At 38.8% G+C, this 17,615-nt stretch overlaps 3 protein-coding genes across 3 annotated transcripts in view; all 3 read right to left on the bottom strand.

The window, feature by feature from the left end:
* The window catches only part of LOC119893753 (mucin-2-like), a 39,343-nt gene extending 35,667 nt beyond the window's left edge, over window positions 1-3,676 (bottom strand). The window contains exons 1-10 of the mRNA XM_038706087.1: window positions 3,578-3,676; window positions 3,048-3,303; window positions 2,811-2,925; window positions 2,217-2,307; window positions 1,972-2,105; window positions 1,656-1,872; window positions 952-1,077; window positions 731-845; window positions 490-640; window positions 269-382 (exon numbers count right to left, since the gene is read on the bottom strand). Of these exons, the coding sequence (XP_038562015.1) occupies window positions 269-382; window positions 490-640; window positions 731-845; window positions 952-1,077; window positions 1,656-1,872; window positions 1,972-2,105; window positions 2,217-2,307; window positions 2,811-2,925; window positions 3,048-3,303; window positions 3,578-3,650 (1,392 nt within the window). The 5' untranslated portion in view covers window positions 3,651-3,676. The remainder of the gene's footprint in view (window positions 1-268; window positions 383-489; window positions 641-730; window positions 846-951; window positions 1,078-1,655; window positions 1,873-1,971; window positions 2,106-2,216; window positions 2,308-2,810; window positions 2,926-3,047; window positions 3,304-3,577) is intronic.
* Window positions 3,677-5,783: 2,107 nt separating this feature from the next.
* On the bottom strand, window positions 5,784-14,521 carry LOC119893389 (intestinal mucin-like protein). Its single transcript, XM_038705516.1, has 18 exons — window positions 13,530-14,521; window positions 11,234-11,408; window positions 10,908-11,155; window positions 10,542-10,725; window positions 10,258-10,450; window positions 9,983-10,158; window positions 9,768-9,837; window positions 8,622-8,722; window positions 7,973-8,004; window positions 7,699-7,876; window positions 7,486-7,590; window positions 7,352-7,392; window positions 7,107-7,229; window positions 6,889-6,987; window positions 6,629-6,757; window positions 6,453-6,492; window positions 6,247-6,370; window positions 5,784-6,122 (listed from the first exon to the last, which is right to left on the bottom strand). Exons 1-18 carry the CDS (start codon window positions 14,490-14,492, stop codon window positions 5,912-5,914), a joined length of 3,192 nt encoding a protein of 1,063 aa, XP_038561444.1. The 5' UTR covers window positions 14,493-14,521; the 3' UTR covers window positions 5,784-5,911.
* A 231-nt stretch (window positions 14,522-14,752) lies between these two features.
* Window positions 14,753-16,728, bottom strand: LOC119893391 (mucin-2-like). The gene has a single exon (XM_038705519.1). It carries the CDS (start codon window positions 16,613-16,615, stop codon window positions 14,783-14,785), a length of 1,833 nt encoding a protein of 610 aa, XP_038561447.1. The 5' UTR covers window positions 16,616-16,728; the 3' UTR covers window positions 14,753-14,782.
* Between the last annotated feature and the right edge of the window lie 887 nt (window positions 16,729-17,615).

Here is a 17,615-nt window from a genome sequence, read left to right as displayed (position 1 = left end):
TAGGGCAAGATACTGAACCCCAAATTGCCTCTGGTGGCTGTTCTGCCAGTGTATGTGTGTGAATGTTAGTTTCTGTTTGATCACTTAGTATTTGACATGACACTTAGTATTTGACAAAAAGACATGATTAAGGAGTCCAAATACATTCAGTGGATGAATGTGTGTGAATGCAGATGTAGTGTAAAAGCGCTTTGAGTGGTCGAAAAGACTAGAAAGGCGCTATACAAGAATGGAGCATTTACATTTAAACTGACTTGACTTAACTTACGTTGTTTCTGTCATTGTTCAGCAGGAATTTAAGGTTCTTAAGACAAGTGTCAGACTCTAGGTGTCTACATGGCACCAACTGGGCCCGGATGGTAAAATTTGGACTTGCATCATCCTGAAATACACATAGTATGAGCAGAATTAAATACCTAGCAAAATATTTAATCATCAGCAAATTATATATTTTTAACATTTAATAGAAGAAAGCAATGACTGATTCACCTTGCTTTCCACCTTGGCTAGGGTGTAGAAACAGTCTCCATGGAAAGTGTAAGTTTTCCCATCAAATGTAGTTACATGTGAACCCTCTTCAACTGCACATGTAGCAGGAGTCTGAAGGCTCTCACAAGCCCATCTACCCTCAAAACATGTACTGAAACAACCCAAATAATTTGAGTTTACAAAAAGACATGATTAAGGAATCCAAATACATTTTGTTTACATTATTAAACGTGTAACATACCAATTTTTCCCGACCTGTTGATAAACCTCACCAGGGTTATAGATTTTGTCGTGCTTGCACCGACATTCAGATTGAGCAATGCACCCTCTCATGGAAATATCATCAAACACAGTTCCTGACATAAACACATGTGACATGAGCAAGACAAAGTGCATATAACAGGTAATAAAACAGGAAACAATGTAGTAAGAAACATGTGTGTACATGTAAACCCCACTAACCATTAGGACAGAAGCAGCCGTCCATTTTGTGGTCCTCACACAGTGAACTTGATTCCAGATGTGTGCATGTAACCATACAAGGGGAACCACTCTCTTCATAAACCATGTTGAATGGGCACTGTTTAGCTGGGAAGATACGGTTCAATTAAAATCAACAGAGGGACAAGAAGATATGCTACACAAAAAAGACTGAGAAAACTAAGACCAATAATGAATGTATCCAGTTAACAACTGCGTGTAGCCATAGCCTAATATCACCTATATATGTTTTGTAATTCTACTGCTGTCCAAAGAAATGCTAGATTAAGTAACATCGGTGTTATCCTTAATATAACATATACATATATGTACGTATTTTACGTCCATACTTATTTAATGCTGTACTTTGCTGAGTATTACCAATATGACGGATAAGGTTCATCAATTTGACAGCAAAATAAAGTTTTAATGTTTGTTTATTAGTTTGCAATAAAATATTTTGAATATATTTTGAATTATATCTTAACTCTTATTTCTTATCCTAGAATTGCATGAGAAACTTACTTTTAATACTGTAACTTGTAACTTCTATGTAGAATACATTTGTAATGATTGGTTTTCAATTGTAATTGTACTACATCTTTACACCAGTAAGTGTACTTCCTGATTTGTAAAATTTTAGCATGATAGCAGTACTTCTACTTCAGTAAAAATGTAAACGTTACCACAGAACTGAGGTGTTCTCCAGTTGGGAGGCTGCCCTCCTGCATGGGAACACTGCCGAGACAACTCCGAAAGTGTGCTGCAGATGCAGAAGTTATTTGTACTGTTGTTGCAGCCACACATGTCCTGCACACAGGCCTCTATGTAAGGTTCAGGGTTAATCAGTTTGGTGCAGGAGCTCCAGGACTCTGAACGAAGCATTCGTTCACAGGTGGTTTGCTAAAAGGTAAAAAGAGATGGGTAATAGAGACAAAGTTACTGTGTTGAAAATGCTACAAAATATCACTATTGCTAAAATTAGTTGGATAATAAACTCACAAACTCCTTGCATGAAACTGGCACAGTAAAAGTCTCCTTTGGCTCATTTTCCTTTTCATAAGGGTCTTCACAATCGTCATCTGGATGATGGACTTTCTGATTGTTGCCAAACTCAATGGGACTCATTTTGCGACCTGCAGTTGATTGTAATTACAGTGTGAAATGTCAAAGATACAACTGATGACTTATTGTAAAATAGTTTCCTAATGCTTTAAATACATTTATGTTTTCAGTGAATAACAAACCATTAAGAATGAACTCATTGAAGACAGAAACACCATTGAAGTCTCCACATAGTCCACAGGTACGATTGACATAGTCATGATCGAGTTCCACCTACAACAGACATGACAAAGGGTTAAAACATTTTTCTCATACTGACTGTATTGTTATTTAATCATAAAATACCAAACAATTTAATTTCACACTGTCATAAAGTGACCTACTGAAGCTTCTGAAATCTGCAAGTAAGATATTACAGTGTATCATGAGTGAGAAAATCTTATTTTATAATCAGGTTTCATTGCAGAACCTCAGCTCACCCTACAGCACTCTATTGTCCTTGTTGCACTTCTTTCTCCATCCAGATCCATGCAGATTTGGTTTTATTGTCTAGGTTTTGAAATACCCCATTTAGTTTTCATAAGGACTATTTATTGAGTGGATAGTAGTTCAAATTAATAATTGCTTTTGAATGTTTTAAATGTAATTTTGCAGTGAGTGCCACAGATCCCTCCAGCAATAATATTCTAAATCTATTGTTTAAGAGAGCAATGTGTTTACATGTTATATCTTGATTTGTTCTAATAGACAGCAGTATTGAAAGTTAAAACTTTTACCATGACTGCATCATCACCATTCCACATGACAGTGATGCCAACTTTGGATTGGAGCTTGATGTAAACCGCAATGTTTTCCACTTGTACCCCTGCCTCGTTGTAGGGCATTTTGACACTGGGAAAGAGAGAATGTTGTCTTAATTATAATGCAGAAATATAAAAAAAGACTGAATTGTAGTTGTTTTCAGACATTTTTCCATTTTGGGGACAAAAAACATCTCTGCTGTTTTTACTTACGGCACGCTGTTCACAGTGACCTGGCTCTTAGTGAGGTGGAATAAAAGGTCATTGATGGTGACCACCACATAACTGACTGTAGGATTTCCATCATTCTCTTCCCTCTTCATGTGTACTGAGAACTCATGGTAGGACTCGTGGCAGTCTGAGGCCAGGTTGTATTCACACATACCAGGGAACTGGTACACATCACCATCAAATGTCTTGAAGTGCTCTCTTCCCCAAGTGCTGCAGATGCTGCTGACATGGTTGTGAACTGGAAAAATGAAAAAAGAAATGTTAGCAGCATTATTTTTACTGTTTTGAAAATAAAATATGTACTAACTGATACATGTCTTATTGCAATGAGATACATCTTCCAGGCTACACCTCCTTAGCATTCTTTAGAAGTGAAAAGTTTGAGCATAATAAATATTACAGACAGTGGTGTACATTATACATGCATATGTGGTATGTGGCATAAAAATTTATTTATCATTTATCCAATCCTGAAAACTGTTCCACAGAATCTACAATATTTAGAGACTTACCCTGCCTGGCGGTGATATTAATGACACTGGCAGACAAAGTAAGGAAACACAACCACACAAATCTCCCCTTCATTGTTGCCACTGAGGGCTTTTGATCTTTTGACATGAAAGAAGGTAACAGTCAGTCTGTACCGGACAGCCCTTTATATTGAGGTTGCTCATCTTTTTTTGCTCCCACCCTCTTTGATCTTTGCCAGGATATGGTAAACACAGTTTTTCTTCATCTTCCATATCACATGATTAAACAAAGAGTTCTACAACACCCTTCCAGAGAAATTGATGTTGTTTGTTTTGCACTTTAAATGGTAAATGGACTGTACTTCTACAACCCTATTTCCAAACAAGTTGGCACATTGTGTAAAATGTAAATACATACACAATGTGATGATGGGCAAAACATTGAAACCCCATATTTATTGAAAACTGATGAATTATATTGTTTTTTGATGAATTTGATGCCAGCAACATGTTTCAGAAAAGTTGGGTAATGTTTATCACTCTGTTGCATCACCTCTTCTTTTTACAACACAAAGAGTCTGGGAACTGAGGAGTCCAACTGCTGTAATCTTGAAAGTGGAATGTTTTCCTATTTTTGCTTGATGTAGGATTTCAGCTGCAATAGTTCAAGGTCTCATTGGTCGTATTTTATGTTTCATAATGTGACAAGTCAACAACTGCAAGCAGTCCAGTAGCACCCAGCTATTGTAATACCTGCAGAATGTGGTTTGGCATTGTCTAGCTGAAATATGACTGCTGAAAAAGACGTCATCTACTTGGCAGCATATGTTGCTACAAAACCTGATGTCATTCAGTTAATGGTGCCTTCAAAAATGTGCCGTGTCCACTAATGCACCCCATACCATCACAGATATTGGCTTTTCAAACTGTGCGCTAATAACAAGCCGGATTGTCTTTCTCCCCTTTAGCCCGAGGACGCTGTGTACATGACTTCCAAACAGAATTTCAAATTTTGCGTTTGTTGGACCATAGGACAGTTTTCCACTTCACCTCAGTCCATCTTAAATGAGTCCAGGCCCCCAGAAGGTGGTGTTTCTGGATCTAGTTTATATACGGTTTTCTCTCTTGGTAGAGTTTCAACTTGCATTTATGTGTGTTAAGTGTTCCTAAGCCCATGTAATTTTTTTTTCTGGTCGGACTTCCAGGATTATCTGTTGGTATTTTATTTCTAGTTTTCAAAGAATGATTAAATGCCCAACTTTGGCACCTAGGGTTCTTAATTCCGGTATTAACAGTTTAAAAATAAATCATTCTATGTTTTTGACCCTGGCCCTTACTTGTACAAAATACTTACTGTACAGAGGATATAGGACATGTTTTTGTGAACCTTAGTCGTCCCCGGCTTTTCTGTATGGCGTTTGCATGTTCTCCCCATGTCTGCATGGGCTCTCTCCAGGTGCTCTGGTTTCCTCCCACCGTCCAAAGACATGCGGACTAGGTTGATTGGTGACCCTAAATTGTTCTTAGGTGTGAGTTTTTGATATTTTAGATTGTTATATTATTAGAACTCATTTTATTGCAGTCAGTGTAGCGTAATCATGCAACGAGCATGGATGATAAAAATATTACTGTAACGTTGCAGTGGGAGTTTACATGAGTTTCCAGTATTTTGTGTGAAGCTCATGAGTTCGAGCACATGTATGGGCACATACCTGGTTGCAATCTAAAAACCACACCACAAGCGGCCGTTGAAAACTACATTATGCCCCTTTAAATGTCAGCCCTACCCTAAAAGGTCTTTGTATTTTAGAAAAATGATAATTCATGCCATTTAAGGCTGGGTACACCCTGGACAGGTCGCCAGTCCATCACAGGGCCACACATAGATAGACAACCACTCACAACCACACCTAAGGACACTTTTGGAGACACCACTTAACTCCACACAGAAAGGCCGGGGCAACCGGGGTTTGAACACACAACCTTCTTGAGGCGACAGAGCTAACCACCGAACCACCACCATCGTTTTTAATTTAATACACAAATGATAGTATGCTTTCTGCACATTGTGTAAGTCCACAAAAGATCTATCTTTTGGGTCTGTGTGAAATTGATAATAAAAATTCTTGTTAGTTTTGAAAATTGATAATCATGATATCATGATGATTTAAACAGTGAGCAAACAAAAGCTGGATTGGCACAAACAACACAATAGATGAGATGGGACATAAACAGAGTTGCAATTTTTTTATTTGATCAACAGATAAATACTCTTTCTACAATGACAATTATTTTGTAGGAGATGCAATAATTGTGAAAACAATATGGGATTAAACTTCTACATCCCACATCCACTAATGTGATGACATATTTTTATTACACTAGTGTGAAGCGTCGCCTCCTGCGAGCAGGTTGTCCAGCAGCTGTGGTGCAGTCTGTGGGGCTACAGCTACACTCCTCCACATGGATGTATATGTAGGGAACCACATCTCCATTCAGGCAGTGCAAGTCAATGGTGCGATTGCTGGAGCGTGTCTCCTTACAGCAGGAGCAAGAATGCTGCAGAGTCGCTGCTTTTTCAGAGTACCTGAAGAAAGCAGATGCAGGATTGATTAATAAACTCAAAATCTGCAGAAACATATACCAAAAACATTTTTAATAGGTTTGTGATATTCCAGAGGAATGAGAAATATTAATAATATCATGGTTACTTGGTGAAAGTGTTGCAGGATCCTTCACAATAGGTCATATTTACTTCCTGGTATGACTGACAGTTCCCAAACATAATCTGAGTTTCCATGGATTGTAATTTGCAGGCCTTTTCCCTCTCCACACCTTTTCAAAAGAGACATACAATTGTTTTATTGTTTTCATTTAAGTACCTTCTATTTAAAAGTAAAGAAAATGTCATACTCACAAATTTTACAACAGCCATTTGCTGCAGTCTGTATTGTGTCCTAAGGAAAAAAATAAACAACATTTCAAACTATTTTCAAAAGGGATGATGTCGTTTGCTTTCAGAAAATGATTTTCTATACCATCTACAGCATTTATTAAGTCAATGCAGAATAATTTATTGAAAGTGATACTTACAGGTTGGCAGTTTCTCTGCTCAAATGGCGGGCAGACAATGTGTGATCTGGTCATTGTTAAAGTCTCACCACTCTTAACACATGTGTAGTGCTCACACTTATTCTCAGGTGGTGACCAGATTTGTCCTTGCTGGAGAGCAGTGAGATGGAAGTACAGACAAACATACACGTATGCACACACAGATATAAACAAACTGAGGTCCTGTAATCTATTAAACATGAACATCTGGAGTGATAGCCAACAGAGATGATCCAACTTACCATCAAGAGTTGCTTGGTACCATTAATATTGACGACACACTGTGTCTGTACACACTTTCCACAGCATTTGTCCGAATCAGTTCGCACATATTCATATCCCTGAAAGAAAGGGGGGAGGATTTAGTTGCCATGTCCATTTTTACAAATTCGTCCTCTCAGTAAACATATTCTGAGAAAAACAAACAATGTGTATATGGGAATAATGTGATCTTGCTCACCTTTTCACAATTTTTATCACATTGCTGAAACTCACAAACTATTTTGAATAGTTTAGAACTTGGGTCCACCTCATTGGTACAGGTGCAACTCTGACATGTAGGACCAGGAACCGAAGAACGAGGCTAGGAAATGCAAAGAGAAAATGTTCATGTTTGTATTTTAGTCATTCAGAAGGGCAGCAGCAGTCATAAAATCATAAAATGAATGTGTTGATGTTCTCAGTACAATCCATTTTCTTGTTTACCTGGTATTCACTTCCTTCGTGGACACAAACTCCTTTAGGCTCTAGAAAAGAGCAAGACAATGGAAACTGTGTTAAACGTGTCTCCGCCGTCAATAGGTTTTATACAACTTCAAACTGTGAATAAATGAGCTCACCAAATGTATGTTCTGGACAGCATTTCCCTTCAGGAACACTGACAACGGAAGTAAATCCAACCTGACAGTTCATGCTGGTGACTGGGCAAGTGTTGCTGTGACATTCTGTGGAGATGATTAACAGTAATTATTCAGAGTAATCTTCAAGAATCACCATCAGCAGTAATTTGAAAATTTTAACCCTCAAATGTGCATTGAGGTAATGTGTCTTACGGCAAACATATGTAGAACAGCAGGGGTCTATGGGATCCGGTTGTTGGACAATAACGAACCCTGGACCAGTGCAGTTTATTAGAGGTGGTGGTGGGCACACCTTAGGCTTGCAAGACACAGTCTTGGTGGACTCCTCACAGATGCAGTTTAGGCATTTGTACCCAAATATCTCATTCAACTGAATAAAAAACAGAGTAGTGACATCAGTGTCTCTTGCAAGTAATATAACAATGGTTAGGATTTTAACTGAACATGAGAAGAAGACTTGGCTGACCTTACGAGGAATGCCCTCAGGATCAAGACATCCTGTTGGAACACAGTTATTAGCAATTTAGGGCTTCATGACTGACATTATGTTGACCAATCTGCTGGCTGAGTGCACTCTCTACAAAAGCCACCATAACTTCAGTGGCCTCGTCAAAGTGAAGATTTGGTTGGTTGTCACGCCATCAGACTGATGAAAGTAGTCTGTGTAAGTGGGTATTTGTTATTCACAAAATCAAAATTGGTTATGATAAACGCTCACCTTCTCTGAGAGAAAAAACAATTCAAACACCACACAACTCTGGACAAACCCACAGAATGGATGTTTAAGTGCTGACTTTGTTTTCCAGAATTTGTTGGGTTTTAAAGGTTATTAAATCAAATTTGCAATGATCTTTTATATTGTATACAGATGGAATAGACGGGGAGTAGTAGTTTGTAGTAGCAGTCATTTGTCTGACGCTTTGTTTAAAGTGACTTACTTTCCCCCCATACACATACACCACAAGCAATTTTGAGTTGAATGTCTTGCTCAAGGATACTTTGACGTGCATACAAGAGGAACCAAGGATGTAACCACCAGTTCTATTAACCGGGCATCTTTACTAATTTATTCTATACTCTATAGATTAATCTGAAGTTAAACACACCCCACTTACCACAATTTTCAACACATTTGTCAGAGTATTTGCTGAAGAGTGTCATTCCATCAGGACAAAAGCAGCCCTCAGTAATGAACTTCTTGGTGAGTTTGTCAGGACTGTAATATTTAAGAAATACATTAATGTTTTTCCTTTCAGATACCAAAAACTTATTAATGTTATTTAATGATAATAACATGCCAACATCAATTGCACGGGACAGCACAAAAGATAATCACACACACACACACACACAAAAAAAACATAGTTACATATAAATCATTACAGACCTCTACTATGAAAATAAGTAAGTATATAGCTCAAGCTCTGAACTTGAATTATGTTTTTGGCTAAAACTTTTGCTGCCTGCCTGCCTTGCTAACTTGCATCACCTCTGGACAACAACCATTTACATGGACCTTCCAGCCTGCTCACTCTACATTGCCTTCACTGGATTCAAGCCGTAGTTACCAGCTACACTCTCTGGCCTGCCTCCACTCGTTTTCTGAGACTGCATTTGTTATAAATTATCTTAACCCCACCCCTTCTGGGTTCCAACCTAGTTTTCGACAGAATTAAATTGGTGTCTGCACAATATGACCTGCTGCATACATAGTGAGAACAAAACTGGTCTCAGAACTGATCTTTGACGTATACAGCATGTCATCTCTACAGTAGGAGAAGGAAAAAAATTAATTGAAAGATAATTCTGTTTGACGGATAGGAAGAGAACCAATCCAGTTCTATTATGGAAATACTCTAAATACCACTATTTTAGCTCGTTCACTAGCATAGGATGATCAATGGTGTTTAAAGCAGCACTAATGTCAAGCAGCACCAAGACATATTATTATGTCCTTAGTAAACTTTAGAAGAGCTGTTTCAGAGTTGAAGTTGTGTGATTAATGTGTTTTAAGGGTAATTCTGAGACTGTTCTGAAGGTTTTTAAACTGACAGACAAAGGCCAGGTCCTATTAGCACTGACTGAATAGATTTGATTTTTAAATTGGGACACATATGGAACACAGAAACTGTTAAAATATGGTGCTAACTTAACTAATACACTGTTTTCTTTAATAATTACTATCCTATTATCGAGTATGATATGTATGTTTGATATGAACACAAAAAGACTTAATAGGCTTCCTTTTCATTAAAACTTACCAGTCTTCACAGGTTCGCTGTTCTGCAGGACCACATGGCTTGTAAACTTTGTTTGATGGGCAGTCACTGGCTGTTGGTAAAGAAAATATCTCAATATAATTGTTGAATTTATTTAAATACCACTTACAAACTGTATGTGACAAAGTGTAAAGTAACCTTTCCAATGTGTACTAAAAAGAAAAGAATTTAACTTAAAATAATGAGTGGTTGCTTACCACACAGTGTGGTGTGATTCCTCCACTGAAGGCAAACCCCAGCCTGAGCACAGGCAGCAGCATAAGTCTGCAAACTTGAGCATTCCACATTTGGGTTGGAAACATAGCAGCTATCAAAAACACAGCCTTGGTAGAAATTGTCAGGAGAGACAAAGCGATGGCACTCTGCAAAGACACTGTGAAAAAATTAACATGTCAATTAATGTATTTTCATTGCTTACATTAAAGTTACGGGGATGAATGTGCACTACAACAATCGATTAGAGAACATGTACCTGCTCTTCAGCAGCTTACACATGGAGTCTGGCTTTCTCTGGCATGGACTGGATGACGGAGACGGCGGTACAGATGGGCAGTTGGGTTGGGAAATGTTTATTGCAACCCAATAGTTGGCCATCTCTGCACAGCTTTTCACAAACCTGCCTCCAGGCAACATGCAGTCATCAGTCTGGTTGTTATTGCATGTTCCTGTCAGTAGAATCACAACACAGTTAATATTGGAGTGTAAACTCAAGAAAATTATTTAATATGGCAACTGGAGAGAGAGAAATGTTCTTACCACAATGTCCCTGTGTGTTTCTGCCAAAAAACTGAAAGGGAAGGGCAACACTAAAGCCAGTTATTCCAAAACGAATTACCACTTTTATGTCAGGGATCTCCAACACCAGGTTAATACCAGAATTCGAAATTGTAACACCTTGTTGTGAATAAGGTAGTTTCAGAGGTGCTTCATCTTTGAGCACCTACAGGGAAAATATAAATATACAATATATCAATATAATACTTTAAAACAACTTGTTTATATTACAATTATTCCATGGAAATGTGGCCTATACATTGACAGTAATAATCTACTCTAGTTTATGGCGTGCATTTAAAAAAATATATTTGATGATGATGAGGATTTCACACAGTCTTGTTTTACCTCCAACTCTGGTGCTCCAATGACGTTATGATTCTTCAGTTTGAAAAAATGTGATCCATAAAATACAATTATAGATCGAGGACAAGAAACATTGTCAGTGAGAGCACAAAAGACATTGTCAATATAAATCTTCAAGTTATATTTTGGTGAAATCTCTTCCATCAAGACATAAGTACAGTTTCCTTGATAAGTGTAGTAAAGTCCATCAAATGTGATGTAATGAGGATCTCCCCAGCCTGTACATACACCTGTACACAAACAAAAAGCTGTAAGTTCTATAGTGATCATACTTTTTGAAGCATTCTTTTAAATACAGAAAAACTTACAGTCACAAGCGTAATGTTGGCAGCAGTGGTACTCATCGTACACAAGAACTGGTTTATTTTTATTGGCACAAGTGATGTTCGCTATGGGTGGACATTCAAGAGGAATTATATCAATCCTGTTGTTCCCAATGCATCTGGCCATGGTGCAGTTGTCCAGACGAAATGTCTCATTTTGCTGATTTAAAAAGAAAAATGGGTGATATGTTTCTTGCACAAAACACTACCTGTTATATATATGACAGAACATCCAGTCCAATCCAATCCAATCCAACATTATTATAAAGCACATTTAAAAACAACCAGGTAGACCAAAGGGGCCTGACATGAAGAGGCAATTCTGATTCAAATCTGATTCTGATTCTGATTCTGAATTCATACCATTGTCTCGGGGCTGCAACTGAGAAAGCCCAATCCCCCCTGTTCTTGTGCCATGTTTTAGGGATAACAAAGAGAAACTGGTCAACAGACCTCAATGACCTTGAAGGAGCATACAGCTTCAATAGATCAGCGATATAGGCTGGAGCTGGGCCATGAAGGGTTTTTAAAAAACAAGAAAAAAAGACAGAGTCTTAAAATTGATCCTAAAATTAACTGGGAGGCATTGAAGAGAGTCAAGAACAGGGGAGATGTGGTGTTGCTGACAAATTTCAGTAAGGAGACGAGCAGCAGCATTTTGAGCCAGTTGTAGTTGAGAGAGGGAGGCCTAGCACCTACATATAAATCATTACAATAATAAAAGTGCCCTGTGAAAATCTATAAATATATATATATACTATATCAGTGCAGGATAAAAGGGTTTTAGCATAGTCTGAAGTCTAATTTGAAAGAAACCAGCTTTCAAAACAGAATTTATCTGTTTCTCCAGTTTAGAATCGCAGTCCATTTTAGTGCCAACGTTTACTACACCAGACTTAACATAGGGTTCCAAACAGTGAGAGGCATTAGAAGCACCACTGGGTCAAAATACACGACCTTAGTTTTACGCTTGTTAAAAAGAAAAAATAATAAATGCCATCCAGGTGTTGATGTCGTGAAAACAGTCAAACAATCTGTTAAAGGAGCTACCACCATTCCTTTTAAAAGACAAGGAGATTTGCGAATCATCTATGTTAAAATGGAAACTGATGTTATGTCATTTTAAGATTGAGCCTAAGGGAAGCAAATAGAGGGAGAAAAGAATTGGCCCAAAACTCCACATGTGAGGGACAAAGGGTGAAGGAGAGTCACCAAAGCTGACTCTAAAATCTCTGTCTGACAAACATGACCTAAACAATTCTAAGGCAGTGTCTTTAATCCCCACGTTGTGCTCAAGGTGAGAAATAAGTATACTGTGGTCAGCTGTGTCAAACGCTGCTGTAAGATCTAAAAGAAAAAGAATCACAGAATCTTCAGAGTTTGATGAGACTAAAATATCCCCAAAAAACTCTTAAAATTGTAGATTCTGTGCTATAAAATGCCTTAAGACCACACTGGAACACGTCAAGAACACCTGGGATTGCAACTGTAAAAAACATCCTTCTCTAAAATCTTAAGAGACAAAGGGAAGTTTAGAGATAGGGCGATACTTCATGTCCAGATCATTTTTTTAATGAGTGGCTGCACCACTGCTTGTTTAAAATAGGGTGTTACAGAACCTGAAGTAAGGCTGCAATTTATGATTTCTTGGATATTAGGTCCAATAGTGTCCCATACCTCTTAAAAAGGCAAGTTGAGACAATGTCAATGGGACACACTCAGGGTTTCAAATGTGCGACAATATTTTTAAGAATAGAGACGATATAGGCTCAAACTGGGTAAAAACTGCTGCACACTCTATGGAAATGGAGGGGTCAAACACAGTTGGTGACTCTGAGAGTTAAAATATGTGCAATCAAGTGTTAAGAAATCTGAAGAAGCGCTCCACCCACCAGCATTCAGCCAGTCACATTCAGTCACAAATAAAGAAATCCAAGTCATGACAGGAGAACTCATTTAGGATAAAGGTCTCATTCATTAGCAATCTAACATTGACCAGGGCAGCTCTAAGAGGAGGGTAGGGACTTGCCGTCAGAGGTACTCAAATCAGCGGCTGAAGATATATGTGGTTAATGCAGGTGAAAATCGGCGAGGAAGCTGGGCCCCCACATCCAAGCTGACAATAGGTACTAACCAGGTGTCAGTAGGGTCCAGGGTGCACCAGGAAACATAGCAATGATGAAACAATCCATATTCAGCTAAGAAACAACGGGGGTCTGACTAATTCCAGGATAGAGATAGGATTAACATGAATCTATGTGTTTCTATGTGCTTGTCTTACCACAATTTTCCAGCGAGGGCAAGAAGGTGGTGAAGGTTGAGGAGTAGTGGTTGGGGTGGATGCAGATTTAGATGTGTTGAATGTGGTTGTCCGGTTAGTAGGTGTTGTCAATATGCTTGTTGTGGTGGTAGTAGTAAGTTCAGTTGGTGGTGTTGTTGACATTGTGGTTGTAGTTGGCACTTCAGTTGTAGTAGTAGGTTCAGGTGGTGTTGTAGATTTAGATGTTGTTGTAGTTGGAACTTCAGTTGTAGCAGTAGGTTTAGTTAGTGGTGTTGTCGATCTTGTGGTTGTAGTTGTCACTTTAGTTGTAGTAGTAGGTTCAGGTGGTGTTGTAGATTTAGATGTTGTTGGGGTTGGAACTGGTGTTGTAGATTCTGTGGTTGTAATTGGAACTTCAGTTGTAGCAGTAGGTTTAGTTAGTGGTGTTGTCGATCTTGTGATTGTAGTTGTCACTTCAGTTGTAGTAGTAGGTTCAGTTGGAGTTGTAGATTTAGATGTTGTTGTGGTTGGAACCGGTGTTGTAGATTCTGTGGTTGTAGATGGAACTTCAGTTGTTGTTGTAGGTACAGTATGTGGTGTTGAAGACATTGTGGTTGTAGTTGGCACTTCAGTTGTAGTAGTAGGTTCAGTTGGTGTTGTTGTAGGTTTAGTAGGTGGTGTTGTAGACATTGTGGATGTAGTTGGCGCTTCAGTTGTAGCAGTAGATTCAGTTGGGGTTGTTGTAGTCTTTGGTGTTGTTATCGTTGTCGCTTCAGTTGTAGCAGTAGGTTTAGTTAGTGGTGTTGTCGATCTTGTGATTGTAGTTGTCACTTCAGTTGTAGTAGTAGGTTCAGTTGGAGTTGTAGATTTAGATGTTGTTGTGGTTGGAACTGGTGTTGTAGATTCTGTGGTTGTAGTTGGAACTTCAGTTGTAGTACTAGGTTTAGTAGTGACGGGAGTAGTTGTACATGGTTCATCTACCATTTTGCAACATTGTACTCTGATCCTATAGTTAAAGCACTTCAGTGGAGGACTTATCTGGTCCTTTTGTTGACATGTTAAACCATTTTTCAGATCACAAGTAACAACTTGGCCAGTTTCACTCACAAAGTCATTGAAGTTTTTCCTAGTGTCAACTGTCGATCCACATTCAATGTTGCTCGGATCTTGACATACCTGTTTACCGCTATTTCTGATGTTCTCATATGTTTCCAAGTCACTGTTGTCATTTTTTGGGTCATACACATCATACCACTCTGACCACTCACATCTATTCATTTTAGTATTACAGGGAGCAGGAGTAGTTGTTGAAGGAGTCGTAGATACTGTGACTGGTGTTGTTGTAGATTCTGTGGTTGTAGTTGGCACCTCAGTTGTAGTAGTAGATTCAGTTGGTGTTGTTGTAGGTTTAGTAGGTGGTGTTGTAGACATTGTGGATGTAGTTGGCACTTCAGTTGTAGCAGTAGATTCAGTTGGTGTTGTTGTAGTCTTTGGTGTTGTTGTAGTTGTGGCTTCAGTAGTAGTAGTAGGTTCAGTTGGTGTTGTAGATTTAGATGTTGTTGGGTTGGAACTGGTGTTGTAGATTCTGTGGTTGTAGTTGGAACTTCAGTTGTAGTTGTAGGTACAGTATGTGGTGTTGTGGACATTGTGGTTGTAGTTGGCACTTCAGTTGTAGTAGTAGGTTCAGTTGGTGTTGTTGTAGGTTTAGTAGGTGGTGTTGTAGACATTGTGGATGTAGTTGGCGCTTCAGTTGTAGCAGTAGATTCAGTTGGGGTTGTTGTAGGTTTAGTAGGTGGTGTTGTAGACATTGTGGATGTAGTTGGCGCTTCAGTTGTAGCAGTAGATTCAGTTGGGGTTGTTGTAGTCTTTGGTGTTGTTGTAGTTGTCGCTTCAGTTGTAGCAGAAGGTTTAGTTAGTGGCGTTGTCGATCTTGTGGTTGTAGTTGTCACTTCAGTTGTAGTAGTAGGTTCAGTTGGTGTTGTTGTAGACATTGTGGATGTAGTTGGCGCTTCAGTTGTAGTACTAAGTTTAGTAGTGACGGGAGTAGTTGTACATGGTTCATCTACCATTTTACAACATTGTACTCTGATCCTATAGTTAAAGCACTTCAGTGGAGGACTTATCTGGTCCTTTTGTTGACATGTTAAACCATTTTTCAGATCACAAGTAACAACTTGGCCAGTTTCACTCACAAAGTCATTGAAGTTTTTCCTAGTGTCAACTGTTGATCCACATTCAATGTTGCTCGGATCTTGACATACCTGTTTACCGCTATTTCTGATGTTCTCATATGTTTCCAAGTCACTGTTGTCATTTTTTGGGTCATACACATCATACCACTCTGACCACTCACATCTATTCATTTTAGTATTACAGGGAGCAGGAGTAGTTGTTGAAGGAGTCGTAGATACTGTGACTGGTGTTGTTGTAGATTCTGTGGTTGTAGTTGTCGCTTCAGTTGTAGCAGTAGGTTTAGTTGGTGTTGTTGTAGGTTTAGTAGGTGGTGTTGTAGACATTGTGGATGTTGTTGGCAATTCAGTTGTAGCAGTAGATTCAATTGGAGTTGTTGTAGTCTTTGGTGTTGTTGTAGTTGTCGCTTCAGTAGTAGTAGTAGGTTCAGTTGGTGTTGTAGATTTAGATGTTGTTGTGGTTGGAACTGGTGTTGTAGATTCTGTGGTTGTAGTTGGAACTTCAGTTGTTGTTGTAGGTACAGTATGTGGTGTTGTGGACATTGTGGTTGTAGTTGGCACTTCAGTTGTAGTAGTAGGTTCAGTTGGTGTTGTTGTAGGTTTAGTAGGTGGTGTTGTAGACATTGTGGATGTAGTTGGCGCTTCAGTTGTAGCAGTAGATTCAGTTGGGGTTGTTGTAGTCTTTGGTGTTGTTATCGTTGTCGCTTCAGTTGTAGCAGTAGGTTTAGTTAGTGGTGTTGTCGATCTTGTGGTTGTAGTTATCACTTCAGTTGTAGTAGTAGGTTCAGTTGGAGTTGTAGATTTAGATGTTGTTGTGGTTGGAACCGGTGTTGTAGATTCTGTGGTTGTAGTTGGAACTTCAGTTGTAGTACTAGGTTTAGTAGTGACGGGAGTAGTTGTACATGGTTCATCTACCATTTTACAACATTGTACTCTGATCCTATAGTTAAAGCACTTCAGTGGAGGACTTATCTGGTCCTTTTGTTGACATGTTAAACCATTTTTCAGATCACAAGTAACAACTTGGCCAGTTTCACTCACAAAGTCATTGAAGTTTTTCCTAGTGTCAACTGTTGATCCACATTCAATGTTGCTCGGATCTTGACATACCTGTTTACCGCTATTTCTGATGTTCTCATATGTTTCCAAGTCACTGTTGTCATTTTTGGGTCATACACATCATACCACTCTGACCACTCACATCTATTCATTTTAGTATTACAGGGAGCAGGAGTAGTTGTTGAAGGAGTCGTAGATACTGTGACTGGTGTTGTTGTAGATTCTGTGGTTGTAGTTGGCACCTCAGTTGTAGTAGTAGATTCAGTTGGTGTTGTTGTAGGTTTAGTAGGTGGTGTTGTAGACATTGTGGATGTAGTTGGCGCTTCAGTTGTAGCAGTAGATTCAGTTGGGGTTGTTGTAGTCTTTGGTGTTGTTGTAGTTGTCGCTTCAGTTGTAGTAGTAGGTTCAGTTGGTGTTGTAGATTTAGATGTTGTTGTGGTTGGAACTGGTGTTGTAGATTCTGTGGTTGTAGTTGGAACTTCAGTTGTAGTAGTAGGTTCAGTTGGTGTTGTTGTAGGTTTAGTAGGTGGTGTTGTGAACATTGTGGATGTAGTTGGCGCTTCAGTTGTAGCAGTAGATTCAGTTGGGGTTGTTGTAGTCTTTGGTGTTGTTATCGTTGTCGCTTCAGTTGTAGCAGTAGGTTTAGTTAGTGGTGTTGTCGATCTTGTGGTTGTAGTTATCACTTCAGTTGTAGTAGTAGGTTCAGTTGGAGTTGTAGATTTAGATGTTGTTGTGGTTGGAACCGGTGTTGTAGATTCTGTGGTTGTAGTTGGAACTTCAGTTGTAGTACTAAGTTTAGTAGTGACGGGAGTAGTTGTACATGGTTCATCTACCATTTTACAACATTGTACTCTGATCC

The sequence above is a fragment of the Micropterus salmoides genome, unplaced genomic scaffold, assembly GCF_014851395.1.
Source record: "Micropterus salmoides isolate LMB-PRFRI ecotype aquatic unplaced genomic scaffold, ASM1485139v1 Ms_hic_scaffold_8, whole genome shotgun sequence".
In the NCBI taxonomy this organism is placed as follows: domain Eukaryota; kingdom Metazoa; phylum Chordata; class Actinopteri; order Centrarchiformes; family Centrarchidae; genus Micropterus; species Micropterus salmoides.
Note: the sequence above shows the minus strand (reverse complement) of the source record. Positions and strands in the feature narration are given on the sequence as shown.

What these genes read in the sequence shown, in the direction of transcription:
- LOC119893389 (XM_038705516.1), bottom strand. Translation starts at nt 14,492, where the DNA reads ATGGTAGATGAACCATGTACAACTACTCCCGTCACTACTAAACCTAGT. An exon ending in CTGAGGGCATTCCTCGTAAG is followed by an intron (nt 7,877 to 7,972) that starts GTCAGCCAAGTC and finishes TTTTTTATTCAG; the next exon opens with TTGAATGAGATATTTGGGTA. An exon ending in CTGTCCAGAACATACATTTG is followed by an intron (nt 7,393 to 7,485) that starts GTGAGCTCATTT and finishes GCTCTTTTCTAG; the next exon opens with AGCCTAAAGGAGTTTGTGTC.
- LOC119893391 (XM_038705519.1), bottom strand. Translation starts at nt 16,615, where the DNA reads ATGGTAGATGAACCATGTACAACTACTCCCGTCACTACTAAACCTAGT.